The 15,951-nt window shown below is 36.8% G+C and overlaps 1 protein-coding gene across 1 annotated transcript in view; it reads right to left on the minus strand.

The window, feature by feature from the left end:
- Positions 1–817: 817 nt before the first annotated feature.
- The window catches only part of LOC127988362 (serine/threonine-protein kinase Nek7-like), a 47,984-nt gene continuing 32,850 nt past the window's right edge, over positions 818–15,951 (minus strand). Inside the window, exons 8-9 of the mRNA XM_052591105.1 lie at positions 8,672–8,785; positions 818–2,487 (exon numbers count right to left, since the gene is read on the minus strand). Of these exons, the coding sequence (XP_052447065.1) occupies positions 2,377–2,487; positions 8,672–8,785 (225 nt within the window). The 3' untranslated portion in view covers positions 818–2,376. The remainder of the gene's footprint in view (positions 2,488–8,671; positions 8,786–15,951) is intronic.

Consider the following 15,951-nt stretch of genomic DNA (forward strand, 5'->3'; position numbering starts at 1 on the left):
GCCAGTAGCGTAAATTTACTGCAATCTTCAAAATAGCAAAAATGACTTGAATTAAAAATAATTCCAAAATCCCTATTATGTTTCTAGGAATAGAAAACACTAAAATAAAGAGATCTATTATATTCCTAATATTTTTCAGGAATCTGATGACTGAAATTTTGAATGGGATTTTGACTCCTAATTCCATTGTTTAAACTCATTAGCTAACGATATGAAAGCTGCACCACAGAAAGAAGCCTCCATTCAGATCTATTACAATCAATGCAGTGCAGTTAGACTGTGCCGCCACAAGATGGATACCTGCATCTGTTTTCTAAAAGGAAAACATACACTAAATGCTCAGACGACAAACAAAAAAGAAAGAATCTCTTTATAACTAGCATCGACACTAGACCAGTGTGGCTAAAGATAGCAGCGTACAACAAGCACAATATCAATTGTGATGTTTACTTAAGTTTGTTTTCGTTGTTCTGTCAGTTCCAAGGGAGCAATTTCCAGTGATGAAACTAAACCGCTCTCCTTGAGGAATTCATTAGAATGAGAGGAAATAGTCCCCTTGCCGATGCTTTTCCTGGAGGGAATAAGCCGGACGTGGACCCTGGGGCACGAGCGCGACACGCTGCCAGCTAATAAAGCTCAGGGCTAAGTGGAGACAGTCGCTAAAAGAATACAAATAAACACAAGTGGGCGACGCTATGGGGGACTGATTGGCATGTGCAATTAAAAGACTCTGATTATAGAGTTTTATAGCTGAAAGTTTATACGTTATGCAAATTTTGCATATATATTGAAATAACCACAACACCAGAACACAGGGTTAACGTCATTTAATTTGATTTATTATTTTTATTTCAGTTAGCATATAAAGAATGAATGTGCATCTAGAATGTTAAACATAAACCGTCAAAAAAGACAAATAAATAAAAAGTTGCCTTTCCTTCCCCTCCCAAATGATTCGGGTGAAAGTAGAGAGAGTACAGTCTGGCAGACAGTGAGTGTCCGCTTCATGTGTGCTTTACCGCGGTAAAGGATCCAGATCTGGCTGGAACAGGCCTCGCGTGCCTCCTCAAGATAAATACATACTATTATTGATAAGGCAACAAGCGTAATCTGTTACGGTGTTAACAAAAGATGAAAGAAAAGGGTGATTATCGCAAAATACAGTAAAAAGAAAACTGTAAACACTAAAAATGCTCACGACTAAAGTTACAAAAAACATACCATTTTATACGTGGTACTATCACAGCAAGTCATACTGTCTGTGAAATGTGCTGCTGTGTGGAGAGTTTAACTTCATACGCTTGAGGAACTCATAGTAGACCCGAGTCTGCCAAAGATCACAAGCCACATTCTGGAAAGCAGCACTGTCTGGAAGAGGTCAAGACGTTTCGGTGAACGTAGCACCGTTTTGTAAACGTACCTCTTTCAGGATGCACGGTTGTCGCAAACCGATCGAAGGACGCAATTGCTGCCAATTCTGTATCAAAATTCGGTTTTGGTTTACGGGAAGAACAGTTTTCTGAAATACACGCAACAAGGCACTATGAAAGATGTGTGACTATTTATAAGTTACTACATTGCATGTTAGGCCTTTGCATTAATTCTTTATTAAAGTTCAAGTATCAGCCGTAGAGGTGCTGATATAATTGGGTAGGATTCGCCTTTGAGAAATGGACTTCATTCTGAATGCATTACTTGAAATCTGGTGAACGCAAACGTATTGTCATGATCTATGATTCAATGCATTTTAAAAGGTCTAAGGCTTAAAATACTATGGAGTATTGCAATAAATGTTAAGATGCTGGACAGGCGATACTTGGATTGAATACATGTTTAGATATGGACTAGTTATTTTGTCCTTGGAAACTGCGAGCACAATGCACAATGATCTCATGCTCTTTTAATAGAACGACAAACCTCTGAAATGTGCTTTTTAAGGGAAAATGTAATTCTCTTTTTATAGAGATGTTTTTCTCGTAAGGTTTCGCTGTGAAAAAGTTTTTGGAACGGCTGTTGTGGGATTTACAAAAGCATATCAGATTTACATTTCATGCTTGTGACAGAAAAAAATCAAATGGAGGTAAATATGCAATCATTGATGGGACCAACATCGGAAAGAGCAAAAATCAAGCCGAAACAGTTTACAACACTGCTTATTTTTGCTTTTTTCTTCTTAGAAGTGCTATATGTAAAGGTAGGTTTTGTCTTTTTGATGTAGTTCTAGTAACCCAAAGGCCTTGCTTTGTGCCGTATGTTGTATTTTTTGTACTGAAAGATGCCAGGTTACATTACAATGGAGCAAAACAAGCTTTAAATGACATTTGTGGGCCAGACGAAGGTCTTAAAAGTAGAAGCACGAAGAATCGGGTGGCTGACTCAGTTTGCGATCGTCAAGGCGTGCATGTGTTTGGCGATGCCATATACGTAGGTGATGTCAGGCCTCTTCTCCGGGTCAGGGTTGATGCACATATCTACCAGTTTCCTCAGCTTGAAGGGGGAAAAACAAAAAGATAAAAGACAAAACGTTAATTCATCACACTGATCCATTCAGAGACCCAGATTAAAAAAAGGTGACAAGTGAGCCACTGAACAGTTGACAAATCACAGGTTTGTGCAAAGTTTTTGAAAAGTGGTTTATTTCACATTTGATGGGGTCATCCTGATTATATTGGTGCCAAAGCATCAGTGTGAGTAACGCTTTTCAATATGGTTCCATTGTGTTAACTAAATTTATATATGTGCGTATATAAAGTATATATAACATTTATTTACAATTAGGGCTGCAACAATTAATCAATAAAATATGATTCTCATTATTGACTATATGGGTCTGCCCGTGCACATACAACTGCATCAGGTCACATCAAATTACAGCACTGAATAATGCATTTCTATGGACAAAATGCATCTACATATATTGGAAGAAACATAATGAGCTCCTGCAGGAAACGTATGTGATCCAAGCTGCCCAAAACATGAGAAATCTTTATTTTAAGTTTCAAGCTAATGCATTAGTGTAATGGCTTGCCTGTTCAGCCGCTTTTACAGATGTGTGTGTGCGTCCTCTTTTAGTTAATGGTCATATCCCTATCTGTAAATGTTCCCTATTCATGCAAGCCTTTCTATTTTTGCATAAAGGCCCGTCCTGACTGTCTGCGTTAAGTTTTAAATCTTTACTGAAAGAGCGCCATCGGGGCGGTTGCGCACGTTAAACAGACAGAACACAGAGAGGCGAGGGAGACAATATTCAGCGCAAAAACATTCATTCTGCTGAAATATCTGTTGTTTAACATTTATATTTAGGTTTAAAATTCATCATGCAGTGTGATTAATTTCTGAGAGTAGGAACTGTGGAGGGACAGCAGCGTGTAATTGTCTGAATATAAATATCAGATGCTTTTACAGGATAAAGAAATGACAGTAAGAGAAGACCAAGATCAAAATCCACACGACACATGTTCCTGCAGAGCATTACTGTGATTTTATTCATCTCTATTGTTTTCATTTTTGATCTAGAGATTTAAACTATATGCATTATATAACCTACAGTGATTAACAAATTAATTAAAACAAATGTAAGGTTTTTAACCAATTTTGTAAGGTTTGTGCCACTGCTGCTCTTAACTTAAAGTACTGGTAATTACCAAAATATTTCTTTAGCTCTCTGTATTGGTTAGACCTCCAATATGTGTAAGCTTTTTAGTAACAATAGTAAGGAGTCATATATCTTTAATGTTATAACAATTATTTCTGTTACCCGTGAAAGAAAGGCAGAAAAAAAACTGTCAAGTGGCTTTATAGTGTTTTTTTATTCAGATACCCAATTAGTCAGAAAGTACATAAACAATGCCAGCAAGCATGCAAGCTGTTATTAAAGGCAATGGAGGGCATTTTTTTTATTATGTGAATAAATACTAATTTAGTTGTTTCAGCTTGCTACTTGTCCAAAAATTACAAAAAAATCCGATAGATTTCTAAAATATTTGTGCTTTTGTCTTATGACAGGTGGTCTAATAAATTGTTAAGCACTGTATGTTTTCATATCATTCAGTGGAACATTTGTTTTAAGGACACTGGGCAGAATGTGGAAAAGTGTGTTTTGTTTTGTAAAATTAAAATAAAGAATATAGGGGTTTTAATCCGATTAATCAGAAAAAATAATCGTCCAACTAATCGATTATAATATAAAATAATGATAAAGTTGCAGCCCTATTTACAATTGTATATATTATCATGTTTTTACATATATAAATGACAAATAATATAATATAATGTAATAATATAATATAATATAATATAATGTAATATAATATAATATGATATAATATAATATAATATGATATAATATAATATAATATATGATACGATATGATATATGAGATATGATATGAGATATAATATAATATAATATAATATAATATAATATAATATAATATAATATAATATAATATAATATAATATAATACAATATAATAATGTACACCAGGTTTTCTGGACTTTTGCTAGTAGAGACTATATTTTATAATATAGTTAATTTAGACTTACAATTGTCTTACATTTTGAAAAATATTCAACACACAATAAAAACTATAATGATAATAAAATAGTACATATTATTAATATAAAAAAATGTAGTAGTAAAATGAAAGAACAAGATTTTTATAAGGATAATAATAATCATCAAAAATAAGCAAACACACTGAAACACAGTTTTATTCACAGTCTGGAGCCTCGTATTAGTCATTGGGTCAAGACAAACAAGATGATTGACAAAAATGGCAAGCATTTCAGAGCTCAGTGAACCGGAGAGCTGAGGGATAGACTTTAAGCAATGTAACTTCCAGCAAGAAGCCCTCTGGCCCTGCGAATATTTGTTAATTCTCCGCTAAAAACATCCTAGACCAAAAAAACCCCGCAAGTCAGGGAAGTGATTGAGAGTCGTGATGCTGCACTGAGAAATAAACTGAGCACAGACAAGTGGCAGCAGCAGCAGCATCATTAAAAGTGGGGGGAAAGGGAAAAAAAGAGGAAGGAAAGAAGATGCCCCTGTGTCGGATCGCCATGGCAACCGCCTCTCTTGCCGGGGCCTGGCTGCTGTTGCATGGCGCGGCGTCTCCTAATCAGCCCGGCATGTGAAATGCAAATGCAGACAGTCTGAGAATTAGTGGAGAAGAAATGGGGGGCGGCGGCATTGGGGGCGAGCAAGGATGAAGATATGTAAAATATTCATGCTTTTGCGCGAGAGAAATGCGGGGGGTTCGATGGTCGCGTTTTTTCCCCCCGTTTTAAGGGGGGCTGTCTGTCAGGTGAGATACAAGGAGACGGTAAATGACACACCAAAGATGAACGGCTGACACTTTTTTGCCTTTCGCCTTCAGGAGCATTGTTTACATGTAGACAGGGAGGGAGGCAGGCATTCCTGCAGCTCTGGAAAGCTGAAGGAAGTGCTGAATGGAGGATGAGTCGGGCCGGGCTTGTAAATAATAATAATGGCAGCTTTGGTCGGACGTGCCGGATCTGTCGGAAGATTTCGATGGCTGACATCAGAGAGTGACAGCATGTTACGAGGAAAGACCGGCAGTGCTGGAAATTCACAAGCTGGTGTGGTGATGGTCTACTTGATGGACTAGTATGAACAAGCATGGCAACTACAAGTTAGACACCGCTAACTAGTTTGAAAATGTAATTATGTCATCATTTTCTCACCTTCACGTTGTTCCAAACAGATATGGGCATAAATACATGGAAATGTATTTAAAATACAAATACAAAATACTGTGTGGAAAAATGTATTTAAATACAAATACAAAATATTGTGTGGAAAAATTTATTTAAATACAAATACAGTATTTTGTATTTTGAAAATACACAAAATACATGTGAAACTGAAGATTCAGTGCAGGTATCCCTATTAGGCTGAAATCTATCTGGGTCTATTCTGAATGCCAAAAAGCATTTAGATGTGTGCAACTGCTTAGAAACTTTCGTTTTAATTTTATATACATTTTTCCTTCCCCTGCAGTGTAAGAAATAAAAAACTACAAAAACTACAAAAAACTAACTTTTATTATGTTTTATCACCATCATTAAAAGCCAATGTGACAGACTGGCATTCCAATGTGGCCCAGTTCTGTTTGTTTCACAATCTTAAAGTATCTGCCATCCAATATTGCTGACCTAACCCGCCCAGTTGAACTACTTGATGGAATTTCGATGGGTGATATGACCAAAATCTTAATTTTACTTTACAGTAACAATATATGGCATGGTTTCACAATTATCAATATCAGTTTTGATACCACAGCAAAAACTGAATTTCAAACTCTTTTGATGCTTTTTTTTATGCAAGTAGTATAGTAACTTTTATATTTGTTTAATGTAAAGTTTGTTTCTATATACATAATTAGAAAATCTAAAGTTTATCTAAAATATTTTTTTTTTACAATAAAATAAAACTAAACAAAACTAAAAGTGTGGTGTATCTTTCATCATTGCACACAATCACTACAGTAAACTGCACACAATCACTACAGTAAACTGATGTAGACAGACGATGATTAACCTAATTATTTCATCTCTACATAAACATTTGCATAGATGGGTAAACACAATCACAATTTGGAAATGTGTCCAGTTGCATTTTCATAAAGCACCATGTTTGTAAAATTTAAAATGATCACATTTACAAAATGAGCCTGCATAGCAGAAATAATGAATAAAGTAATGGTAGGTGTTTAATACAATCGAAATAAAATAATTAATGAATTATAAAACATTAGTATTGTTCAATTTAGTGTTATACATATGTTATCATATTATGTGTTTTGTTCTAATATCACAAGTCACAATTTCAAGTTTACTGGTTTTAACTTGATTATTTAGTAAGGGTTTAAGAAGTGTACTAAACAACTTTTTCATGTGTCGTGAAAATGACTCACAACCTAATCAGTTTACATGTGAAGAAATCCATTTATTCACAAACTTCTCACGAGACGAGTGTTTGACGTAAACAGTATAAGAGATGTTTGACAAATTATTCGGCAAACTACTTCCTCTCATCGCTGTTTTTTCGTGGTTTGGAGAACATTTACTCAGAGTCGCCTTCTGTTGTTTCACAGAATTATACAACGGAGAGCACGTCAAGCATAAAAGCCTTGTAGGTTTACTGAGGAGCGCATGCAGTAAGCAGGTTCATGGCGTAGAGCCATGCGAATTGCGAAAGTATAAACAAGGCTTCAACTGCTCAAAGCTAAAGAGAAAGCGGAAAGTCCTATGTAAAAGATTTAGAAAAAGTTCCATCGATTCACAATTTATACCATTGTTACGAATCTATGATATTGTCACCCATCCCTAACATGCAGTAACGTTATTGATTGAAACACATTTGACAAGCTACTTTAATCAACAAGTAGCACATCCTCACTTTATTCCAGAAAAGTTGCCGATCCAAGGCTGGGTTGTACAGCGGCTCATGTGGATGAATGTTGGGGTTGGGGGGGAGGGGCGTGTCTGGTCTGAACTAGTTGATGCATGAAAACAGCACCCTGATAAAGAGGTTGACTGGCTCAAAGTATTTTGAAAATACAAAAATACTCGTCTTAAATGTATTTAAATACAAATTACATTTGATTTTTCCCAAAGGCTTTAAAATACAAAATACAAAATAGTATTTTGTATTTCAAATACGCATTTTAAATACATGTATCTGAAATACTGCCCATCCCTGGTTCCAAACATGTATGACTTATAAAAAATGACCCAGTGTTTTTTGTACAAAACAGTGAAAGTCAATAATATTCTTCAAAATAGTGTAAATAATGACAAGATCGACATTTTTGGGTGAACTATCCTGTTAAGGACAACATAATGGTGATATAGTCACAACTATTAGAAAGGAGAAATTACAAATTTCTGCTAATTTACTCACCAACGTCATCCAATATATTCATGTTTGTCTTTCTTCAGTTGCAAAAAAAATGAAGGTTTTTGAGGAAAACGTTGCAGGATTTTTCTGCATTAAGTGGACTTCAATGGGGATCAGTGAGCTGAAGGTCCAAATTGCAGTTTTAAATGTAGCTTCAAAGGGCACTATAGGATCCCAGCAGAGGAATAAGGGTCTTATCAAGTGAAACGAAATTTTTATATAAAAAAAATATAAAAATGTATACTTTTTAACCAAAATTGCTCATCTTGCACCAGCTCTTCAATGCACATGCATGATTACACGCATTGCGTACTCATGTAGGAGTCAAATACAGTTAATTCTTCATCTGAAGCTGCATTGAAACTACAATTTGAACCTTCAACTCATTGGCTCCCATTGAAGTCCACTATATGGAGACAAATCCTGGAATGCGTTCTTCAAAAACCTTACTTTCTTTTCGAATGAAAAGAAAGTCATGAACATCTAGTATGACATGGGTGTGAGGAAATCATCAGAAAATTTTCATTCTGGAAGTGAACTTCTCTAAAATGAGGTCAGACTTTCGGCAAAAACATCACGGCAAATCTGCGTTAAAATTTGCTGTGAAATCTGATGATAAATTTCGAATTGCGTGGATTGTTATCGAGATGACTGGATTTTGTCTGTGAAAATTCACCGTACAGTCATTCAGAAGAATGAAATACAGAAAAACAAAGAGTGTAAAAATCTCTTGCATTTGAAACATACCTCCTCAGAGTAATGGTCAGACGGTAGTGGCGGGTAGTCACACTGCTCAATCTTTTTACACAGTGAGTAGAGGTTCATTTTGTCCCCGTAGAATGGACTCTGCAGGGCAGCCATCTAAGTGAAGAGAAAAGATAAGACAAAAAGGCACTTTAGAGAGAAGGACATTTGGTTCCAGACATCTTGTTAGCTTAAAAAATGGGTTACACGTTCTTATGGAACAATCTGTCAAGGTTCATATCTTGATCATTTCAATTCAATTTATTCATTCCTTAAGTTTGCAATTTCATCAAATGTGTAACTATTGAAAATGCATTTACAATTATATTTTACTGTTCTTTCCATGGCTGTGCCATTAAATGACTCCAGAGTTCACACCTGGAGGTTCAGTAAGTACCCATCTCTCTCATAAACAATACTGCAATGCACACTAAATCTTCATCAAGCATAGGCTGCTGACTGTTTGTGGAGTGACTACGGTGTCCCATGTCACAGACGGAAGCAGACAACTGCCATCTGTTTGCTCAAGACGTCAGATAGCTGAGAGTCAGGTCTATAGAGCATGTATCATGTCACTCCCAAGACACTGTGCATTACATTAATCATATTAAGCACAATACACATTTTTCATAATATAATAAACTCATTAACCTAACTATAGGATGTTTAGCTTCTTGTAGTATTAAGATAGAATTTGACTGATGATGTGTGGAGACAAATGAACATATTTTGAACATTTCACTGGTTCATTTAACTTACAAATTCACAGTTTTTAATCCAAATTGTATTTTTACTTGTCATGCTCTCAGGTGGTAAATTAAACCAGTCTTAATCAGTTTCTTGGGCAACGAGCCACTTCTCTGTATTTTGGGTGAACACATTTTATGAATGGGTACTCAAACATCATTTGTTAAATCAAGGTGAAGTGAGTCCACATTGTTCACCATGTTGTGTGGGCAAAATGCATGCTGACAGTCAAAACATGTCATCATAGACAAAGCTTAAGAAACTTTTTGGCAGAAAATTTATTTTTTTTACCCTCATGTTTTTCCGACCAGACTTTTGGAAAGCATCTGTGTTTTTTGCACATACAATGGAAGACAATGGGGTCCAAAGTTGTTGTTTTGGACCCCAATGACTTTCAATGTGGAGATGTGGAGAGAGAACATTCTTCAAAATGGACAATGATAGCCAGACCATGTAATTGGAGACAAGATAATTAAATTTCACTGTTTTGGTCAATGGCTTCATTGGAAACTGAAATTTATTTATTTACTTTTTGGTTTGGTTTTTTGACTATATTTTCTATTGCCACAATTTTGGTGGATTGCTGCTTTTTTTTTGTCCATAAACAGTACGTAATGGAAACAACCCCATCAGACCCTACTGACTCACGGTTTAAACAAAAACACTTAGATTCTTTTTGAAAAACAAAGTCATAGAGGTTTTAAACGACATGAGAGTGAGTAACTGATGACGTGCTTTACCACTACCCACAGATGGCAAGTATCTCCAATAGAACCAATACTTTAAAAATTAGCATGAACTGTAGGTTTGTCATAATACATTTTATTAATTAGGACCCATCTGCCAACTCATGGCCAATTAGCTTGCTATATCTGGACTGAAACACTTTACAGAAATATATGGATGTCCTGTCTCAATAAAGCCTTAGAAAAAAGACTGTGACATTTCAGCTTTTCAGTATATGTTTTGTAGAAAAAAGCCAGAAAGAGATGAACAACACTGTCGATGTCACAATTCTAGGACATAAATCACGGTGGTACTGAAGACATGCAGTGTATCCTGGTAGCCTGGAGCTGTGCAATCCCGCTCAGCCAAGAAGGCGATGCTTTGATGACGTTATGAGATTATGATACTGCAAAAGCAGACTGGCAAAAACAGCTCCAAGCAAATCCACTGACTGTGGGTGAGGATATTTTCAGAAAAAAGCTTTCCAGATGCCAAGCATTCGAGCCACACAATACTCGCACGAAACCACTACACCGCAAACGCACCCTGGACGAGAACTCAATTAAACTGACATAGAAGGACAGAGAGGAAACGGCGAGCGAGTTAAAGGGGTGGGGGCGAGGGGTGTGTGATCGAGAGAGGCGAAACGACGGTCTTGGCTGTCAGAGGAGAAGCGTGGACTGGCAGAACTCACGGAGCAGAGGCGGATTCATCGCTGCTCCGCACGAAATAGGAACGGGAGGGGCGGAGGAAGGAAGGGGGAGCCCCTCTTAATCACTGGCAGTGCTGGAACTGGGAGGACTGGGATGTTTCTATAACATGTAGCGCTCTTACGGGAACCAGAAGTTCTTGTTTCTGATCTAAATGTGCCAGAGCAAAACTCGTCAACTCGTTTTGGGGTATTGTGTCAGCGCAAGTCCAAACAGACCACGCCTAAGTGTCAAAGCCTGCATTCACACAGCAGCAAAAATACAGTTAAGTGGCATACAAATTAAAGTGATAATCAAATTATATTACCAGTCACATCATTTTTTTAAGATTCACACTATCTTATTTAAGAAATAGTTTGGTTAGCCTGTGTGGTGTTGCATTTTATCTTCTTGTTATGTTCTTTTCCTAAAAAAGCATATTGAAATAAAAAAGTAACTAAGGATGCAAAAACTCAACTAAGGAACTGTGACATTTTAGCAGATGTTCTGTGAAACGAGGCACGACTTTGCTAAAGCAAAGAGATAAATAACAAATGAAAATCTGAGTTATGCCATCTGAAAGTTTTAGATCAAGTCACTGCCTTCTATCACACCAGCTCCAAAACATTCAAAGCGGTTTTCAATTGATCTAAATATGACAAATGATCGTATTTATATATTGATAATATATTTATTATCAATATATAAAATAAAATATATGTATTTGAATAATGTATAATATGTATTCAAAGCAGGTGTGGTTTCTATGAGGAGGCAAGGGAGACAGTGCTCAATCAAAATATTGGATGAGGAAAAAAAAAGAGTAGTACAAAAAAACCTCCTTCAATATCATTAAATATAACATTAAAAAGTGCACCACTTGTTTCTCTAAAAATGCTGAGATAAACAGTGACACCAGCAGGTACAGCAGGAGTCGGCCGTCTCTCTCTCTCCTCCCCTGAGCCCATTGAGTTTTAACAGACCCCCTGAAGTGTGCGGTGAGTTAGGTGGGGGGTAATTGAGAATGAATGGGGGAAAGATATATGGATATGACTGGTTATGTTTGGCTAAGATTGTTTAATGCAATAAATCCCATAAAACATACATACATACACACACACACACACACACACACACACACACACACACACACACATATATATATATATATATATATATATATATATATATATATATATATATATGTTATTCCTATAGAGTAATTTCATAGCAACATCTGTCTCGGAAGCGTGCCACTGCTCTTGCAATGAGTTCCTCGGGATAATTGCAACGTGCAGTACCGTAGAACAACATTTAGCAAGAAGAAAATGCAGCAGCAGCTTTGACTGTTTACATGTGGTGTGCGTACCTGTGGAAGTGTGGCCACAGAGGGGGGTCAGGGGCGAGTAGCAGCTGTAGCCAGCAAAGGGTTAAACAAGGACCACCATATTTTCATGCATCTTCTGCTTCTGACAGATGAAAAATGTCAACTGTCCTGTTTTTATTTTGGAGTTTTTGCACTATTCATCTGGTTCATTAGTGCCTGGGCGCTCTTGGCCCTGACAGCTGCTCGCCCCGTGCTCCCGGCCCCTGAATTTTTCAGGCTAATTTGATTCGGGGCGCCCAGGCGATGGGCAAGATGATTGACTTGCTCCCTGACCCCCGGAGCCCAGCAGCTCCCCTCATTGGTATTCTAGAAGAGTCCACCCCGCACCACGCTGGCCTGCTGTCTGTCTGCGGGGCTTCGGCTACCGGTGCATGGTGGCCAAAGACACACGCCTTTACACACTCACACGCACACACAAAAGGGGGGGGGGGGGGGGTTGCACACACAGACACCAAAGCTCAGAGGAACATACTTAAACAGAATCTCAACCACCAACACATAAGTGCACTGACACAAATACACACCAAACAAGTAAAAACAGCCACACCTGCTCAGAAACACACACACACATAGATAGATGCTCACAATATCACAACAGGAAGGAAGAATAACTAAAGACAAACACATATGGCCACCCAGATAGGAAGACAAAAACAGACTCTTTTCTAATACCTACCTGAATATAACCTGACTGCCCTGGCTTGCAACAGTACCTTTTTAATGGGTGAACCACTAAGGCCAAACCATATTTTTTATATATTCATACAGAGCATTTTTTTTCCCTGTATGCAAATGCAGACACACACACACACACACACAAAGATTAATGTTTTGAAATGTTTTAAAAGACAGTTTTGTGCTAATACAGTGCCCCATGTGGCAGCACTGAGAATGCAATGCAAACTTGCATTATGAATTAAAATTAAAATTAAGCTATATATTTTTTTTTAATACACAATGCGCATATATATATATATATATATATATATATATATATATATATATATATATATATATATATATATATAAGGGGTGCACCGATCAAGATCGGCCGATCGTTAATGCGCATCTCGTCAGTAAAGCCGGTTCTCTAATCAGCGGTTAATTCCATCAGGTGCATGATTTCACATAGAGCAGCTGTTACTACACAGAGCCATTGTTAACTGAGAAGATGCGCAAATTAACGCTGAAAATGAACGTGGATTTGCGCAGCTTCTCAGTTAACAATGGCTCTGTGTAGTAACAGCGGCTCTATGTAAAATATATATATATATATATATATATATATATATATATATATATATATATATATATTCAGACACGTTGGTACCATATTGGTTATTGGACAACATTATATTTTTTTTGTTATGTATCGTAGTGGTCAATAATATATTTTAATGCATTGTCACTTTGCTGTCTTATATTTTGACACTATTAATTTAAAAATGTACTTGAATGTAATTTTTGGAAAATCTCAAACTTATATTTATTTTCCATACCCCACATGATGTTGTAATGCATAAATTTACTTGTAGAACTTAATATAACCAAGCATTATACACACACACACACACACACACACACACACACACACACACACACACACACACACACACACACATATATATATATATATATAAAACTGTATTTTGACAAGAGTCTAGAATTTGAATATCAGTCATTTATTGGATATTAGCCATAACATGAAAATAAACAGTGGCTTATCACATCAGCATTCATCTCAATCTAGAAGATCTTTCGATTCTCCATCTTAATATTGATCTTTGTACTTCATTGAACTCTTTGCATGCCAATTAATCTTCTAGCAAAGGTCCTGGCTCTCAAGGGCCATGGAAGAGGGCGTAGCATATAAAAAGAGTCACGAGTTTGAGTGTGAGAAACCCATCATTTCATGCTGCTCATCCTTCTCACACAATTCTAATGATATATTAATCAAATGGAGGCGCATGCATAAGAAAGGAACACAATTAAATATGAATCCATATTCTGTGACTTAAAAAAAGTCTCCATCTGAAGCCGCAGACAGGCACTGACTTGTACGAATGCCTAACCTACACACACAGTGCTGTTTAAGCTCTCTGGGTTTTCCCCTTGAACAAATAAGAAGAGGAAAAATCCTCACTTCTTCTCTTAGTAGCACCATCACCCCAAGAAGAAAAGTTTCAGACACGTGTTATGTTTGTAAATTTGCTGAATGAGTGTGCAGCGTTTCTCGGTTTTATGCATCATTAGCAAAACATGGGTGCGGCGGCTCATCAGAATGTTAAGAGTTCTTCCCGAGACGCCGGCGTTCACATACACCGCACTCCCAAAGCATCTTTAAAGAACATGAGTATTCCGCAGCTGTACACGGCTGGGCCAAATTAATTCACTAAGCTATCAAATTAAAATTTGAGATCCGTGGTGAGAAGACACCAAGGTATACTGGGTAATCTATATTTGAATAGGAAGCGGGGCGGACTTAATTAACTCAAACGTCTTGATGGATGTTTACTATTCAGGTGTGGGATAACACTTCTCAAAAAATCTGCTCTAAAAATTTAATATATAAACCTTCCGAACTCTGAAAACGAAGTGCTACAACGCATCCCAGCAACTACGGACTAAGCATTCTTATTTAATGACAGAATATCATTAGCAACACGTATCAAAAATGCAACACACCTCTTGCATGGTGTGCATGCTAATCTCTTTGCTTTTAACGCTCTTGTTAATCCGATTCGGCTCTCATCTCTGACATTCTACTCAAAACACATGGTCGTAAACGAAGATGTGACTTCACAGTTTAATTGTAAAACCTGCAGCAGGAAACCTGGCCTCGTGTTTTTGCGATGAAGGGAGATGCAACGGTCTCTGCCTCTTATTTATGCCAACATAAATCTGAAACACCTTCGAGAACGTCTATTAAGAAGGGGTTTAAGAGGACTTCAAAAGGCCAGGCCAGACCGTGAGCACAGAGATCCACCAATATGAACTTTCTTTAATAGAGAGAGGAGATGTTGCGGGGCGGAAACTGTGAGGACACGGAAAGGGCCATCTGGGTAGCTTGAGACGATCCTTTCATTTTCGGAATCATAAAACTCAACACCAAAACCAATCGCATGAGTTCTCCAAGGATGGGTTAGTAGATCATAGACTAATACAGCCACAAGAAACAGTCTTGATGGTTGGAGTAAGGAAAATATAGAAGAGAATCCATAAAAATTTGTGGTCTTATTCAGGGTTAAAATGGAGTCAACGGAAAGGTGAATTCGCTGCACTGTAGTGGTGGGGACTTTGATTAAACTCTTTGATTTGGAATATCTGAATCAGCAAATGATTAATTTATCTAAATGATTCACTAAAAAAAATAGTCTTTACATTATTAAAATATGCATATATAAATCTATGAAGAGAATCCAGAAAAAGTGCTTAAGCATCATAAGCATGACCATCATAAAGATGTGTCCTTTTGATCTCAAGACACTAACTACATTGAAGGAAGCATATTTGTTCAGCCGGTCCAAGCAATGAAATCCTCCTTTACATTCCGCACTTTAACATCAAAGTCAGTGTTGTTATTGCTAACTATTAAAAACTATTTTCGTTAACTAAAATAAAACTGAAATTAAATAAATGCAGACTATAAAAACATACTAGATTAAAAACCTAAACTAGGTATTTTATGAAACTTAATTTAAAAATAAGTTTCAGTTGAAGTACTGAAATGACTA

This window comes from Carassius gibelio, chromosome B22, assembly GCF_023724105.1.
Source record: "Carassius gibelio isolate Cgi1373 ecotype wild population from Czech Republic chromosome B22, carGib1.2-hapl.c, whole genome shotgun sequence".
Taxonomy (NCBI): Eukaryota; Metazoa; Chordata; class Actinopteri; order Cypriniformes; family Cyprinidae; genus Carassius; species Carassius gibelio.